At 37.5% G+C, this 18,398-nt stretch overlaps 2 protein-coding genes across 2 annotated transcripts in view; one reads left to right on the top strand and one right to left on the bottom strand.

Moving 5' to 3' along the window:
• The window catches only part of LOC139149949 (TNF receptor-associated factor 3-like), a 45,008-nt gene that overhangs the window by 14,601 nt on the left and 12,009 nt on the right, over positions 1-18,398 (top strand). Inside the window, exons 3-7 of the mRNA XM_070722020.1 lie at positions 10,510-10,587; positions 13,770-13,844; positions 14,440-14,715; positions 15,128-15,338; positions 16,176-16,519. Coding sequence (XP_070578121.1) covers positions 10,510-10,587; positions 13,770-13,844; positions 14,440-14,715; positions 15,128-15,338; positions 16,176-16,519 — 984 coding nt within the window. The remainder of the gene's footprint in view (positions 1-10,509; positions 10,588-13,769; positions 13,845-14,439; positions 14,716-15,127; positions 15,339-16,175; positions 16,520-18,398) is intronic.
• On the bottom strand, positions 634-4,690 carry LOC139149948 (uncharacterized). Its single transcript, XM_070722019.1, has 5 exons — positions 4,570-4,690; positions 2,352-2,433; positions 1,963-2,064; positions 1,356-1,429; positions 634-712 (listed from the first exon to the last, which is right to left on the bottom strand). The coding sequence occupies exons 1-5, from the start codon at positions 4,608-4,610 to the stop codon at positions 643-645; spliced, it is 369 nt and encodes a 122-aa protein (XP_070578120.1). The 5' UTR covers positions 4,611-4,690; the 3' UTR covers positions 634-642.

Raw genomic sequence — 18,398 nt, 5'->3', positions numbered from 1 at the left:
AATTTGATCGCATTGTGAAACAAATCGACGTGCATCTGTATGGGGTAGGGTACTATCCTTGTGCAAAGATTGAAAGAAATTGACCAGGGCATGTCTAAATTATTTGCGTGAACGGATGTACGGTCGGTGGGACGGACAGACGGAGATGACCCAATCTATAAGTCCCCCTGAACTTCGTCCGTGGGGACTAAAACTAGACTACGCCTTTTTTGCAGTATTTCATTCACGATGGCATTTACCTCTGTCAAAATGTGTGTGTGTTGTTTGTTTGTTTGTTTATTTGTTTGTTTGTTGTTGTTGTTGTTGTTTTTTTTGGGGGGAAATGGTGGTTCTACAAGTTCATATGAGGTGTGACTGACATCATTTCCTGAGACGCTCACCCAACTTCACACAACACTAAGGGTACCCCATGTCAACAGAACCCCTATCATCCTGTCCACATGAAAACTGTGCCACTGACAATTTGAAGTTACGAATAGTGTAAATGAACGATGCATATGGGGTGAAGTACCTCAATAAAATAAAATGAACAGGTACTCAGCAATTGTGCTCTGGTACAAACATATAGGCACTGCAGCACTGACATATATTCATATATGAGTTTATATGAGGAAAAACTGCTGATAAACTTACCTGGAACAGTCAAACAGTTTTCGTTTTCTTTGTTTTGACCACATCATTATCACTCTTGGTGACATTTTTCTTGATTTCACTTTAAATTGAAAACACGAATAGAACACTGTAAGGTTCGCATACATGAAATAAATCTGCCTTTGTATGTCCATTTCTATAAATTCGTACATGTAACCCATGATGCATCTGCACATCCAATAATTATCATGGCAGCTTGGAATAGTTTTATGTTTCTCAATGGCCAGCATGTTCTACAGACTACAGTAAACTTACAATTTTATTTGCTCTATATATATGTGTGTACATAGTGTGTACTGTAGGTGCAATTAGAGGGTAAATAGCTTGTGAATTTCTGTTAAACAAGACTGTCAGCCTGTTGAACTCTACAAGAAAAAACACTACAGCTGGTAAACTTCACACAATAACAATATATCGTTTCACAGGAAAGGATTAAAATTCACTGTGTGGGGATAAATGGCTGTACAAAACTAAATTAAAAAAAAAATAACAAACACATTGAACTGTACCATGGACTTTGCCATGCACATGTAAGTTATTATTGTGTAAAGTTTGAAGGCCATTGGTCTGAGTAATGACACCAGATAGACACATTGACAGTCAGAACACAATTACAAGTCCTCATCCCAGTTGTCTTGTGGGGACTAAAACAGAAGAGAAAAGAAAATAATGTCTAGGATATTTTAATTTTATAATGGACTGACCTTAGTGATGGAGACTTGCTTGGACTGGCCAAGGCTGACATCATACTCACAACATCACTCATATGGTTGTCAACCTACAGATGAACAACTCATTGAATTTTTTGGAAAAATAGTCTTTGCTTGTAACTGGAACTTTGCTAAACTGAATGGTTGTTCAGTCAATCCAATACATGTAATTGAAGTACCTTATGTGTTACTGGTGGTGTCATAAAATTGATTCAGATTAATGTTTTTATATCAAGACATTCTTCATGGAATGATGCAAAACTACTTGATCATATCACAACCAAAGTCAGGCCAGGTATTTCTGCAATATTTCTGCCCAATCTGAGAAGCCTTTGCAATCATGTGCATTATGTCTATAAAAACTTGTGTATTTTAGCACACTAATTACTCTGATGGGTGCATTGGTGTAGGTAGGTACATTAGAGTGTGGAGTACATTAGAGTGTGGATGTACATCAACATATACAATGTTCTCATAAAATGCTTAAAGGTATAGTATGAACTGTCTGGAGCTAGTATACTCTGTGAAATTCTATATTATTTTTCCCCTGCAGAAGACTAAAGATGTATGAGCCAGTTGAGACTTAGAAAGAATAACCTACCTGCTTTGTTGGCGATTTTGTCACATCAGCATATGAAAAAAACCCAAATTCAACACTGCATTCTTGTTTTGAGTGATCTGGTGGCATTTCAACGACAGTTGCCTGTTGTTAAAGACAATATATACTTAAAATATGACACTTATATTGGGAAATAATAAATGACTTGCATGCATTGTCATTTTTACTTCAATGTAACACAATTCTGAAGTGATAGCTTTTGTATGTAATATGAACATGGCAATATGCCAAATGTTTTGTGCATCAAAACCCAAAGGGGGTCAATTTTTACCCCAAACTGTCAATTTTTGCTGGGTACTGTCACTTGGGTGAATCTATATGGTACTTGTACTCAAAGTGATAGTCATATGTTAAACATCTACAACACTTACCTTTGCTTTCCCACACAAGGGACAACTGGACAGGGATGGTAAAACATCACTATGACAGTCGGAACATGTCCAGCTTGACATCCTGTTGAGACAATAATGTATGTTTATTATTAAACCTCTTTCTCCCAAGTTAAATAACCCCTGTGAGAAAGAGGATTAACAAATAGCATATACGTAAAAGGCACCTCCAACATGGTTTGCTGTAACTGTTAACAAAACAACAGATCTTTTCAGTACCTTTTGGATGCAACTAATTCCAGATTATGCTATATACAATAAATTTAAATTTGAATTTTTGGATTCGGTAAAAGTTAAGTGTGAGACAATTTATTGGCAATTACACCCCATGCAATAAGGGGGGGGGGGGGGGGGTGCACTTTGACAATATTAATTAAATGCTTTTTAAAACAACAGTACATTCCATAGAAAAGCCAATATTAAGAGTCCATTCACTGTCAAGTGCAAATATAAGCTTGTTGAATGCAATGGTATTTATAAAGCCAAAGAAAATGAGATACTCTTATCCTGTCTACTTGTTCAAAGAACTTTCACTGGATTTTTGCAGAGCATTGTCATTGAACACATTAAGGTTTGGTGTGCCTTTTATTTCTCATCAATAGATTTCAATGAACATTTCTGAAAGGACCAAGGATTGTCAACAAAAATTAGGGTGTCACCAGGGAAATTGTTGAGATATCAAATCATTAAAATCAGTGATTTTCATATTCCTATATAGGAAAACAATGGCTGAATAATTAAGAAATAACATGGCAGAATTTAGTATTTCCTGTGAATAGATTTTGATGAAATTTCCCCAATTGAAGGATCAGTGACTGAAAGTATATCAATAAAAAAAAATGGGGGGTCAACAACTCATTTTTTTAGATATTGCCAAAAGTTATAAAACCCTAAGACTTTGTTGAAGTGCGCCCTCTGGAGACAAAGATGAGAAATCATGTTTCATATGGCAATATTTACAAGAAAAACCCAAATTGTGAAATTCGTGATAAATTATGTAACAAAACAAAGTGTACAAGTAATTGACATTAATAAAGCCTTCAAATCAAGGTTACTTCAGCTTTGAATGTTACTTACTTTACCATGAAAATCATGGAAAATGATTGAATACAAGGGAAAATGTTGTTGCATAAAGCGACCATTATGAGTGTTTTGTTCATAAGCCACCATTTTGACTGATCTATCGGCGCATCATAGGTTGCACACTATAATGGGCGCATCAAACCTTGATACTTTACAACTTGCACAACCAAGTTGATGGGTAGACATGGCATATGTGAGGAAAATTGCTTATTTTGCATCTGTTAAAATAGTGGAGAAACTGAAGGTACAACATTTTTATTTTTTGACATTAACTGGTTGTTTCACTATTGAAGTCATTTATGCTGTTTGGCTTAATTGAATGTACTATATACTGACCTCTGAGCTCAGCACACTCACTCTACTTGTGCAGATTTATGTAAAGATTTGAGGATGACACAGGTAAGGGTATGCTACCAAAAGGAATTTATTTTACATATTTACGTGTTCAGCCTATATCGCAAACTTTTGTAGAGCTACAATGACTTGACATTTCAATATTTTTCAGTAATCAGAACAACATAAAATAACTTCTCACATGAAAAAAATAAAATAACCCAAATAATGTCAAAGATGGCTAATTATTATTGTCTCTTTATGACCCCTCCCAAAAAAAAGATTGAGTAAATTGAGAACATCGTTTGCATTATGACACCAGTGTTTAATTGCAAAAACGTAAATATGACTGATGTAAAGCAGACTAAGTCGCCTCAAGGCCCTGAGCACATGGGGCCAGGGGCAGCTCTTTGCCCCCCCCCCCCCTAGAAGAAACAAAACACATTGGCGAGAACTGAAGTGTTGGGTTGAAAAGAATTGAGAATTGTGGGGGTTCTTCGTTATGTGAAGTCTATTTTAAAGTGAATATATTGTAACTCTGTACGCGTGCTAGCGACGATTCAATTTTTTTTCACAATCACAGGGGTTGTGCACGCGCACGTGAACTGAGTGCGGGCTGCCTTTCACGTCGGCATGATGAGTTCGATTACTTCATATTGTTTTCTAACAAATTACATCGCGCAAACTAACCTTACCAGGCCTAACCCAACCTTAAGTTATTGCGCGTCCTTTCCCTCTGATGTTACATAAAAGTTAGTAACAATAGTTTTAAAAATTTACTTACAAAAATGACAGAAAGTTAGCGTGGTAGCCAGGCATCGCCATGCTTGCTCAAGTTGTATTCTCTTGTGATATTTACAGCCCAAGTATTCAACCATTTCTCGACCGCGGAGTGACGTCAGGAGTGGGTGAAACGCATACGGCGTGAAACGCATACGAGCGAATGATACAGAAATTGTGTGGAAAAAAGCAGATTCTGAAGTAAAAGTGAATACTGTGTTGGTGGTTGAAAATCCGAACTTCAATTATTTGTTTTTCACGGCGCTGTGACGCAAAAATGACGGAAAAAAAACGCTAGTACCCGGATGGGCCGCGGTCGAGAATGCCCCAACACGACTAAAAAAAGTACATTTAAGTGATATTTGTCTCATAAAAATATGCGCTAAATGTTTCTTTCATTTTAAATAGTGATTTAACATATTCCTTAAATACAAATCGAATCTTGCTTTGCCAAAATGACGAATGGAATCTTCGCAAATCAAAGCCCTTGCACTGCGAGTTAGTATGGCAGAATTTTGATACATTTTGGATAACAAAAAGGATACAAAATCATACTGAACAAAAGACGACCTGACGCAGTCGAACTTTGGGAAAGGCACACATAGCGCGCGCTAGCAGCGTGTGTGCTGCGAAAACAATGGCCGAATTCACAGGCGCTGGACTTTAGCTGGGTAGTCTGCTAAGTAGATCGATTTTCGGATCGATCTGTTGATCCCGTAGTCGATATACCCGCGACTGAGGTTGCAGTGGCGGGCATATCGACTACGGGATCGATAGATCGATCCGAAAATCGATTTACTTAGCAGACTACCCAGCTAAAGAGCGCCTGTGGCCGAATTAGCTGTGATATGCGCGCAGCGGCACTTTATCGAACGCGCTCGGGTCATTGAGGTCATCGCCGATGAACCCAATGACCCGAGCGCGTTCGGTACACGCCACAAGTGCCGCTTCGATATCACAGCTATGGCCGAATTACTATTTGTATTTTACCTCGTTGGATTTGTGCAGGTGTTTGAAGATTAAAAACCTCAATTCCAAAACGTTATGGCTTTATTTCGAGAGAGATTTGTGAAGTTCACAGCCTCCCCTGACTAAACAGGTACTGTAGTGACTGTGGGAGTACGTGTTCACACTGATAATTTTCATGGCGGCCCATGATTTCGCCATGTATCACTTTGTAGTTCGACCGTGATTGAAGTCACTTCAAAATATTCCGTTACGTACGTAATCCGTTCATTAAACCCAGTAAACCAACTGCTGTGGTCACGGACATTATATAAATATTAGATTTTATTGGGAAAAATTTTTGGGGTTGTGGAAATAATGTCATTTCGTTATTTCGCGATTTCGTTATGTATCTATTTCGTTGTTCATCATAAGCCGTTGTAGCACCGTCCCTCCGGACGTTGGGTGTAGTACAGGTTAGTTTTCGTATAGTTTCGGATTTTATCAAACATGAACTCTGAAATTTAGCTCTCTTTCTTTTAATTATATTCAACATCACAAAAAATCAATAATCAGCTCGCGGATTCGTTTTATTGTGAAATATGATAGTACAGTGAAATGAAATTACTGAAAATTGTGTTCCTATAATTCATTGAATCGCATGAATAAACTGTTTGATTTTACTGCATCTTCAGTCAAGTTTATTTAAATCAGTAAAAAGCTTTGTACAGCCAGACTGGTCAGGATTCTAGCGGATAGTTTTCTGGGTTGTGAAAACCCCTATCTAAGATGTATTTCAAAATGTTTGTTGAAGACATGAGCTCAATATAATTCTACACCACAGTCTGGTGAAATTTTGCTATTATCCTTGCCAACTGACTGCAGTTATCCTAATGACAGGCCTGAGTTATCAAATTAATTTTTCTGAACCGAACTATCCCACGAAAACATGTTGTAATTGATTGAGATCATGATTATTCTGAATGCTGAAATGGTTTTTCATACTGTACAAGAATGCATGAAATTACTCAAAAATGTCTTAAGGTTCCAAGACAAGAAATGTGACCTTTTTAATCTAACAATTCTCTAACGGTTAATAAACTCAGAACCCCCATAAAGTATACATTTTCTGAAAGCCTACATATATGGGAAAATTTTGGTAACCACAGTGTCACCATTGTTTATATAACTATCACGTGACAAGATAATTTGCATAACCTTTCAAAAGTCGGTTTTCCTTATGTTTTGTCTCAATACTTCAAAATATCTGACTCAAACTTGCTGGAATGCAAGCTGTCACAATGCTCTTTCAAAGTGTGTCTCAGATTTTCTATATCTTGCTTAGTTTTTTGCTCACGTGTTCACACACGTGAGCATATGGTTTAGCCATGTCTGTGTGTGTGTGTGTGTGTGTGTCTGTGTGTCCGTGTGTCTGTATCCCCATTATCTCAAAAACGGCTGAACGTATTTCAGTCAAATTTGGTAGACATCTTCAGAATTCAAATGGCTAGAACTGAAAAGGTTTTGGTGGGCGTGGCTTGCATATTAATGAAGTTATCACAGTTTTAATTTTTCTGATACATGGTAGTCTATGGGAAGCCGGTATCTGTGGTTTGAGGGCGCTATCCCCACATCACACTCTGGCTGGACGATGCTGAAATTAGACTTGGTTTCGGATTCGGTTTCGGATTCAGTTTCGGATTCGAGAGACTGAAAGAAATTTTATATTTTCAGCCAATTGTTACACTGTGGAATACTGGATTTTCCTTACTTTCCCTGGACCCTTTTTTCAGCTAAAATAATATCTAATCACACTAAACAAAGTGAAAATAAGTATATAGGGATAACTTAGCAATACAAATTTTTTGACAAAATGTCATGTGATCTCGATGACCTTTGACCTTAAATATGAGTATATGTCCATAACTCAGTAACCACAAGTGCTACACCCTTCATATTTGGTATGATGGGATACCTTATGACATCACATCCTGTACCTCATTAATTATGCGCATATCTAATTCTGAGCCAGCCAATAGAGCTAGAGGTCTGATTTTTGGTATATAGGGATAACTTAGCAATACATTTTTTTGACAAAATGTCATGTGACCTTGATGACCTTTGACCTCAAATATACATATATGGCCATAACTAAGTAACCCAAGTGCTACACCCTTCATATTTGGTATTGATGGAAGACCTTATGACATCACATCCTGTACCTAATTAATTATGCGCATATCTAATTCTGAGCCAGCCAATAGAGCTAGAGGTCTGATTTTTGGTATATAGGGATAACTTAGCAATACAATTTTTTTGACAAAATGTCATGTGACCTTGATGACCTTTGACCTCAAATATACATATATGGCCATAACTAAGTAACCACAAGTGCTACACCCTTCATATTTGGTATTGATGGAAGACCTTATGACATCACATCCTGTACCTCATTAATTATGCGCATATCTAATTCTGAGCCAGCCAATAGAGCTAGAGGTCTGATTTTTGGTATATAGGGATAACTTAGCAATACAATTTTTTTGACAAAATGTCATGTGACCTTGATGACCTTTGACCTCAAATATACATATATGGCCATAACTAAGTAACCACAAGTGCTACACCCTTCATATTTGGTATGATGGGAGACCTTTTGACATCACATCCTGTACCTAATTAATTATGCGCATATCTAATTCTGAGCCAGCCAATAGAGCTAGAGGTCTGATTTTTGGTATATAGGGATAACTTAGCAATACAATTTTTTTGACAAAATGTCATGTGACCTTGATGACCTTTGACCTCAAATATACATATATGGCCATAACTAAGTAACAAGTGCTACACCCTTCATATTTGGTATGATGGGAGACCTTTTGACATCACATCCTGTACCTCATTAATTAGCACATATCGAATTCTGAGCCAGCCATAGAGCCAGAGGTCTGATTTTTGGTATATAGGGATAACTTAGCAACACAATTTAACTTGATTTTAGTCATTGAAACTTGCTATATACATCAAAGATACTGTGATATAACATTATTGAAAGTCAAAAGACATTTTTACTTCAGCCAATGCCTAATTTGCATATTAAATGAATTTTCATACTTAGGGATATTCATCTGAATTGACTTGATCAAAATTGATGTAACTTGCTATGTACATTTCAGACACTGTAATACAATATTATTGAAAGTCATTAATCATTTTCTCTTCAGCAAATTCCTAATTTGCATGTTTAATGAACTTTCCTAATTAGAGATATATATCTGAATTGACTTGACCAAAGTTGACAAAACTTGCTACATATATTGCAGATACCATGATACAACATTATTGACAATCATTAAGCATTTTTACTTAAGTCAATTCCTAATTTACATATTTAATGAACTTTGCTTATTAGGGATATATACTGGGATTTACTTGATCAAAGTTGGCAAAACATGACAACATTGATGATTATACCTGGTTAAAACAATAACGTTTTCATGTCAGCTAATTTACAATTTGCATATCTAATGAGCTTTCACAGCTCGGCATATATGGCTTGAAGGACTTGGCCAACGGTAATTACACTTGCTATATAAAATGGTGATACAATGACAGCAGTCAAAGAACTTTAATATTTTTATTTCAGCTAATTACATATTTGTATACTTCATGACCTTTGAGAATTAATCGGCGGTGATTATTGTTCATTATGTTGATCATAATACTTTCAATGAAGTTGCAAACATGTGGCAAAGGTTCAAATTTACACATAACTGTATGAAACACGTGAGCATTTTCAGTTCATATCTGGTTTGGAGCACAATTTTAAAGAAATCAACTATGGTAAAATCACTGCTCTGGAGTTTTTCTGGCATAAAAACTGTTTAAGAAGGTTTAAAAAAATTCTGAGACACACTTTTGAAGACCTGTAGGATAGCTCGCACTCACATGAATTTCAGCCACATATCTCAAAGCATTGAAAAGAAACATAGGGAAAACCGATTTTTGAAAGGTTGTGCAAATTACCTGTCACATTACCTGATAGTTATGTAAACAATGGTGACACTATGGTAACCAAAATGTTCCTCTATATCTAGGCTTTCCGAAAATATACAATTTACGGGGTTCTGAGCTTATTAAACACTAGAGCATTGTTAGTTTTAAAATGGTCAATTTCTTGTCTTGGAACCTTAAGATCCTGCACACCCCCTCCCTGAAACCCTTCAGATGTGTGTATGTTGAACTGCCTTTTATATACTGTATAAGAATGCATAAATTACTCAGAAACGTCTTCAAATTAAAAAACAATCCATAATACCTTAACATTCTTATGCTGACATAGTCTTTCATACAGTACAACAGTGCATGCAATAACTCCAAAATGTCTTCAAATTTTGAAAATTTCTTGCATAGGGAGGGGGCCCCCTCCCTGAAACCCTCCCCTGTGTGTATGTTGAAATAGCCTCTCATACACTGTATAAGAATGCATAAATTGCTCAGCAATGTCTTCAAATTAAAAAAAAATACTTAATACCCCCCTGGGCCCTCCCAGGGAACCTGGTTGCACACAGAAGCTAACCGCCTACTTTTCTAAATTTTCCGCCCACTTCAAAATTTTTTGAGAACCCTGACACATACATGCAGGCATTTTTAAGGCATTATGTACACAATTAAAACCCAAGAGATACTTACTGTAAGAACAGTGTTAAGGAGCAAATGACAAAGGCAGAAATCATATGTGTCTACAGATTTCCAGAAACTCCCGTTCCTTTTCACCCAGGTTCTTATATCATCTACTCATCCATTTGACTGGAAAGAAGCATGAAAGTCTGATTGAAGTCAATGTAAAATAACAGATGATGATTCATTGTTGCCTTCAAATGGAATCATACAACCCAGTTAATGCTGTTCTCGCTAAATTCTCATATCACATCTTTGGCAAAGTAATTCTTCAATAGAGCATTTAAAAATGCAATCATAATTTGTATTGTTTTCACAGCATCATCTTGAAGTATGTCGCATGGCACCTGTAGCCTGTCCAAATAACTGTGGAGTTAAAAATTTGCCAAGACAGGAGGTGAGCTCATTGTATTGGCTGTCTGTGACTTTTTAAGACAAATAAAACTTCAGTTTTTCTTATGATAATTTCACAACAGGTATACTAAGGCCCTTTATCAGACTCCCCTTGACCCTTTCATGGAATCAGGCGTCCTCCTTCATTTTATTTTTGCAAAGAAAAGCAAAACTGTCATATTATTATGACAGAACCCCATGAGCTCCCACAGCATTTTGTGGACGAGCGAAGCGAGTGAAAAGTACTGCCGCAGGATATGCTGCATCACTCGTTAAAATAACTTCAGTATCCCACAAAATGCTGTGCGAGCTCATGGGTGTTTTGTTATTAGTACATATGTTCCTCTTATTTAGCAAAATGCATCGCGAAGTGCACTAATATTACATAAGAAAATCCCAGTGATTCGCCGCCATTACGTTTCTGTATGAGGTCTCTGATTGGTTTGGCTAACACACGTCTATTCATATGTAAATTTATGAGGTCATCATCTTCGCTCGAGCTCATTCACTCGCCCAGGGAAAACAAAACGCTGAAGCAGTACACGTAGATCACAAATCCTAACTTGTATTTCTCAAAAAAATGGAGAAAACTTGCCAATTAATTACCTTTGTTAAAGTTGAACAAATAGAGAACACAACATATCATATTTTGCTTTCAATAGAAGCGGCACAATTTTGAAATTCAGGGAAATTCGGGAGTCCAAATCGTCAGAATAAATCACACACGATCTACGGCGTTTACTTGTATTACTCGGAGAGATACAGGAGCCGGTTGACTTGGGACTTCCATCCATACCAACCCATCCCAGTTAAAGTGGAAATTAAAAGTTCCCCTATATATCTTGGTATTGGCAAACATACCATGCAGTTGAGGAATGTGATTCAGCGTATTCAAGTTGTTGCTTGTCATTACGGAAGGGGTTGACTGCTCTTGAATGACAGCAGTTGTTAACGGTAACATCGCAGGAATATGGGAATCGCGATCGGCAGCTGCAGTACTGCTGGTACTCGGTCGCGGGTTGTAGCTTTCCTGTACACCGGTTAGAATATTGCTCATCTGATGTTGTTGGTATTGGTTAGGTACAGCATACCTTTTGAGACTTGACACGTTTTTATGTCCGCTAAGTTTGTGCCGCGGTGTTTGGAGGAACGCCGGCATCGAGGAGTCGCTGAACACAAGCTTTCCGAGCGCTGTGATTACTGAACTTACCAGTGAGTTCCGCTGCTTTCGACATTGTCTTCATGAACGTGTTTAGCTTGTTGATTCCCATACGCTGGTTACGGAACCATATGCCTTTGTTGATGGTACATGGAACGTATTCAATGCCTAGATAGAATGCCGAAGTGGCAGATTTCATTTTATCGAGTCTTCGCGAAGCGTAAGTCTCGTACGCGATAACGGGACATATATCGGAGAAGCTGGTTTAGCGTACGCTTTTGGGGCAATACCGCGTAATGCCAGGTTCCCCTCGGTGAGTCTTTGTGAGCCTTTCGTTGTAGATGATATATTGGCCATTTTCATCATGCCCCAGGGAAACGTCACCCCATTCCTTCTGATGGTGTTCATTACTGGCGCGAAGACCGAATAGTTTTGTGTCATTCAGCCAGAGGGTGTTAAGCAACGACGATGTTAAGCAACGATGATGCGGAGTGGACCCGAGCTGACCGGCTTTCAGCAAAGTGTTCTCGTGCTCAGATGTTATCGCATCAAACTTGTTCGGCAAGTTGCCCTTTCCTGCTGCCTTAAGCTGTTTTTGATTCGCTGCCAAAGCACGACGACTTTATGCGAACGCTTCGTCACGGATAATGTTAGCACCGTAGTCATTATCATGCAACCACCTTTCGATTGATTTTTGGTAGCTGGGTCTTGAGTCCAGCTCGTAGTCATCGCTGTTCTTCTTCCTGATGCCGAGAAAAAAATTCGCGAGGAGGGGATCAAGATCGGACGGTGGTATTTCCGTTAACGTACGTCTCTCTGTCGTCATTGCTGTTATTCATTCTTCAAACACGGCGACCTCTCGCTTTGTTTTCAAAACGGTATTCTTGTTTTTGTGGTTGCCCACAAAAGAAGCTACTTCGTCCGCGGAGAAACTTACGAACCTCGGTTTCTCGCCAGCCGAAGTTGAAATTGAAGGGCGTTTGACTTCTGGCTGAGTTGCTCTTTCGACTTTGAAGTCGTTTTGTTCACACTTTCCTCATCGTCTGGGTAATAAAATTCACTTTCTAAGTGTTCGACGTTCATACAATTCACCCAGTCGTAATATTTATCCTCTAGCTGTTCCATGAAGGACGAAGTTTGCAGATGACAATATTACAAATAGAAAGTTGATAGTTCCCCAAAAGATGTTGTTTATTAAATTTGCATATCGATGATATCATTTGCATATCGCCTAATAAAAAATACCAGTTTGTCACGCGCGGTATTAATTTGGCAATTATGATTTTGATCACTTTGTGAATCTGATGTCAGACGTATCCCTTTACCGTTATATGTGTACAGTGTGGGAGTAAAATGTTAGAAATTACGTTTTTGCAAAGAAAAAACACAGGGATTACTTTGATACATGTGTAAACTGCAATGTTATTGTTGACATTTGAAAAAAAAAAATACCACAATCATCACAATCAATACATGTATTTTCATACACATTTATAGTTACCTAATTCCCCCCCCTCCAATTCCTCAGAACTTTCCCCGTTTTCATTGATGTGAGAACATCAACAAACATCATTAATCCATTAGCAGAAAAATACTGACCATATTACCCTACTTCTAACATCAAAAAGGGAAATTACTGCAGAAATTCTGCAAACCACATTACCAATGAATTTCTTGTCTAACAAATGTCAGTTGTACTTGAGGCTTGAAATAATCACGATACCAGTCCCTGTGCAGCTTTATTCTTTGCACTTCTTATTTGCACTAAAGAACCTCTTAACTTTAATGATCACTATGTCCAACTGTGTATAGTTTTGTGGGTAAAAATCACTTCACACATGCACTCCTCTCATTGTTGTACCTTTGAAAGTACCGGTAGTCCCTCCAACCACGTGTTTAGAGGGACTATTTGTCGAAAGACACAGTATTTGATTTGTATGGTCACTCCCCCTTTCTGCAGCAGGTACTGTAGTTTGGTAAATGTGACATATTCATTTAAATGTACTCTGTTTATTTTTGATGAGTAGCTTGAACAACACTTGGAAAAATGCCCCTTGCAGCAAAGTTCTTGTCATTTCAATGAATATGGATGTGAATTTAGGGTAAGTCCTTAAATTTGGAAAATAAAAGTCCTGAAATTGCTTGTTTTGGAAAATCTCCAGTACTTGTATATAATTACTATGTTGCCTTTTACAAACCGGTAGTTACTTTTTGACATTTGATTACTATATTGCCTTTTACATTGTTACTTTTTGGCAAATAAAGGAAGCTACCTGTGCAGTTGTACAAATTTATTCACTTCTATAGGATCTAGTGACATTCCACTTGGTATGCTGAGATTTATTTCTGTCACTTTGCAGTGTTTAAATATAACAGAAGAAAATGTCAAGTTGTTTCATTAGAGCTCCCTGTTTGCTTAATATGTTTGTATAATGTAAAACAGTATACTTTGTGGATTTTCGCTACGAAAATTCTCCTTTTGTACAAATTATTCACCTTAAAGCTTTTGAAATTAATTTCCCCCACCTTCACAAAAAGGTCAACAGATTGGCAAATACAAACATGTAGGCCAAGTGAGATATCTGGGCCGTCAGGAAAAGTTGAGCAATTGGCTTCAAGGAATAAATTCATCACCGATTACTTTTGTAAGTGCTATGAACTGAAATGTAATATGTATATCATTTTACTTCCTGACAGGGTACGTGCTTTGAAGTCCAGGATCACATATCTCATTCTGCAAATGAGCATCTACTGCTGGTGAAGTCAAGTCACTCAAGACTTGAGTTGAAGTACACACAACTTGATAGGCGCTTTACAGAAATGGAGAACCAGAAAAGTATCATGGAGAACAGGTTCCGACAGATGGAGGAGGAGCTCTTGGAAGAAAAGGAGAAAGTGAAACAGCTTCAAGAGAAAGTGACAAAGCTTGAAGGACAAAGCAACAGACTTGAAGATAAAGTCAAAGATGCACATGTTAGTGCCGTCTTGTTGTCAAACAGATGTTGGTTTCTGAATTTTCACATTTCATGAATTGTCAAAATGCTGTTTTCTTTTAGGCCTTGCAAGACTTTACAGAAACTCTACATTGAAGTATACTGAACTCATTTGATGGCAGATGGTCAACTTGTGTTTGATGATTTGCAGAATTGAGAAAAAGTTTAGAAGTACGAAACAATCAAACAAACGATATTTAGCCGCTTATGTAATCATTTGGTATGGCACACCACTGAGTTTGGTAATTTTTCCCATACGTGGATCAAACTATACATCAACTTTGGAGGTTAAAGACTAGGATGAACAAGCCCATGAAATTATGAGTTTTGTCTCTAAAAGCAGGTGGGTCATTTGTCATGGTTTCTTATATCTCACAAATTTCTATTTAAAGAAAATTGTGGCCACTCAGATTGACAAGATGATGACAATGGAGCATGATTTGAAGCAAAGAGCCAAAAAGGATGATGTTGAAGAGTGTAAGAGGATTGCTATGGCAGTGCAAGAAACTTGTCGTAGAATAGATGACAGAGTTGACAGATTTGACAGGATGGAAAATGAGAGACTTGTAAGGTCAGGAAGCGGTGCCCATGCAGCCGATATAGGTATGACACATAAAATTGTTGCAAAAATTATGCACACTTTTTTCAAAAATCAACACAGTAGTCAAGCTCCAAAAAATCGAGGATCCAGAAGATCTTTTTCAGATTTTAAGTGGTCAAACTCATTCATAGTACTCTGGAAGAATTTGAGGGCTTTCTTACATGCAAAAATGTGGACTCATTTTGTTTCCTGCTTTAAGTGAAAAAGTTAAACTGTTTTTTGGTGTACTTTATACAACGAAAAACTCGTCAAATAGGTGGTTCTCCTGTTGTTGTCTATCAAATGTCTACCATTTTGTCAAAATTTATCAAATAGGTGGTATGTTCTCCTGTTGTTGTCTGTCAAGTATCTACAATTTTTTATAGCTCCTTACAAATGACTGCTACAATAAGCATGATTTTTGATATGCACAGGGTATTCTTACTCAAGGTTTGTGAAAGATATAATAAAATATGCACTGTTCTTTTGAATTTTCTTCATGGTAAATATCTCTGAGAAAATTATTAATGGACAGCTTTCAGTTTTGTTTCAGTGTACCTTGACTGTAAATTATAACTCCAAGTTGACTCTCAGCTATTTCTTATATCCAAATATTGCCACACCAAATCAGATAATTCTGTCTGTTTTCTCTGAATCTGAAATATCACAGCGGAACTATATCGGCTGCTAGGTCGCTTCCATGGCCAGTTTCGTCCTCTAAAGGGTTAGTCAAGACAGGTCCATGGGGGTTTATATAGTTTCAAACTATTTACTATTTGATGTCTTCACTTTATGATTCCATGCAGTACTTTGTCATCAAAGAAAACATAATTTTGTTTGCTTTTTCTTCTCATGTTCAGAGGAGATGAGAAAAACTCTTCAACAAATCGGCACTCAGTTAGGCATGCATGATGTAAGACTGGCAGAGCAAGACCTGAGATTTCAGGTCTTGGAGACAGCCTGTTATGATGGTGTACTGATATGGAAGATCAAAGACTACACAAGGAGAAAACATGAAGCAGTGGTGGGCAAGACACTGTCACTGTACAGCCAGCCCTTCTACACCAGTAAATACGGCTATAAGATGTGTGCCAGAGTGTACTTGAACGGAGATGGTATGGGAAAAGGCACTCACATGTCACTGTTCTTTGTGGTAATGAAAGGGGACTACGATTCGCTCTTAACATGGCCGTTCAGACAAAAGGTACGATTCTTTTGAAATTTTGGAACTTGTCATGTATGCATGATGCACATATAGAGTCAGCTAGTTGCCGATGTAGTCGGCTGCATTTATGACAAAAAAAGACCTTACCCCAAAAAATTGCTACAAAAGGTTTCTCAACGGATTTTGATAGAGTCAAATGTGCTTAGTAACATATCAAAAGTCTACCAAAATCTTACCACCGGAAACACGTCATTTTCAAGATGGCGTCCAAGATGGCCGCCATATACTTAAAATGGCCATAACTATACCCAAAAAATTGCTACAAAAGGTTTCTCAACGGTTTTTGATAGAGTCAAATGTGCTTAATAACATAGTAAAAGTCTACCAAAATCTGACCACCGGAAACGCGTCATTTTCAAGATGGCGTCCAAGATGGCCGCCATATACTTAAGATGGCCATAACTACTTAAATATTAAACCTAGACTAGTGATGTCTGTGTCTACCACCATGTTTTAGTGGTTTAGGAATCCAACTATCATATCTAGATTATAGGCAAGTGGTCATAAGTCCCATAATTTGCATATTTGTACATGTATTAAAAATAATCACTGTCACATTCTTCGTCCAGAACATGTTGCTCATGTGGATTTTCACAATTTCCGAGGTTAGGTAGTAAAGGGAAAGCAACTCCACACATCGTTCATAGTTTGGGTATTTGCGTTTTGTGTATGAAATTGTGTATAATATAAGTGTATGTCATGTTTGGCTGTTTTAAGAAAAGTGTTGCTTAGACATGGTGAGACGTATCCGTAATCTACGTGTCTTGATGTTACTCCACACTGGAGCGGAGAGACAAGTGTGACACTGCGATCCGTTGGCGCTGCATTTCGAAAACCGAGTTTTTAGCTCCCATAGCCATATGTATATATGGCAATGGAAGCTATTCTTATAGGCTAGGGAAATGTCTGTATGTATGTATGTATGTCTGTATGTCTGTATGTCTGTACGTCTGTATGTCTGTATGTCTGTCCGTCAACATCAAAAACTCCAAAACCGCTGTACATTTCATCTTGATATTTGGTGTGTACATGGATGATGGGCTGTAGATGAGATTTTGTTCAAATGAAGTTGTCATTGCCAAAAATATGCAAATTAGTGAAAAATGTAAAAACAGTCAAAATTGAAAAAACTCAATAACCACTGAGCAGATTACATGAAAAATTAGCATGTAAGTACTTTGGGCTGACATGAAATGATTGTGCACATCTTGGGTCAGTATCTTGGACTTGCTATTTTTCATGAATTTTTTGTAATTTTCTCCCATTTTTGGTCAAAAAATCTCCTGCTCTGAAACCACAAGTCCGATTGATTTGAACTTGGTATGGAAGTGCATAGGAGTGACCTTTGCAAATTTGGGCAAATCGTGGTGAAATTTGCATATTTTTAGTTTACACGTCCATAGACTCCCATGTATAAGGCAGATCTCCATAGACTCCCATGTATAAGGCCACGAAAAATAAAAATTTAGTTTCTCATCGTATTCATATTGCAAAAAGGATGCAGTGACACAATTTTAGTCCCCACAGATGAAGTCCAGTGAGCTTATAGATTGGGTCATGTCCGTCTGTTCGTCCATCCGTAAGTCCATCTGTTCACGCATATATCTCCGATATTTTGACAAAATGTCATGTGACCTTGATGACCTTTGATCTCAAATATAATATTTGTCCATAACTCAGTAACCACAAGTGCTACAGCCTTCATGTATGGTATGATGGGACACCTTATGACGCAACATATTGTACCTCATTAATTATGCGCATATCTAATTTTGAGCGAGCCAATAGAGCTAGAGGTCTGATTTTTGGTACATAGGGATAACTTAGCAAAACAATTTTTTTGACAAAATGTCACGTG

This window comes from Ptychodera flava, chromosome 14 (assembly GCF_041260155.1).
Source record: "Ptychodera flava strain L36383 chromosome 14, AS_Pfla_20210202, whole genome shotgun sequence".
NCBI classification, from domain to species: domain Eukaryota; kingdom Metazoa; phylum Hemichordata; class Enteropneusta; family Ptychoderidae; genus Ptychodera; species Ptychodera flava.
The sequence above is the reverse complement of the archived record's forward strand: the minus strand, read 5'-3'. Positions and strand labels throughout refer to the sequence as shown.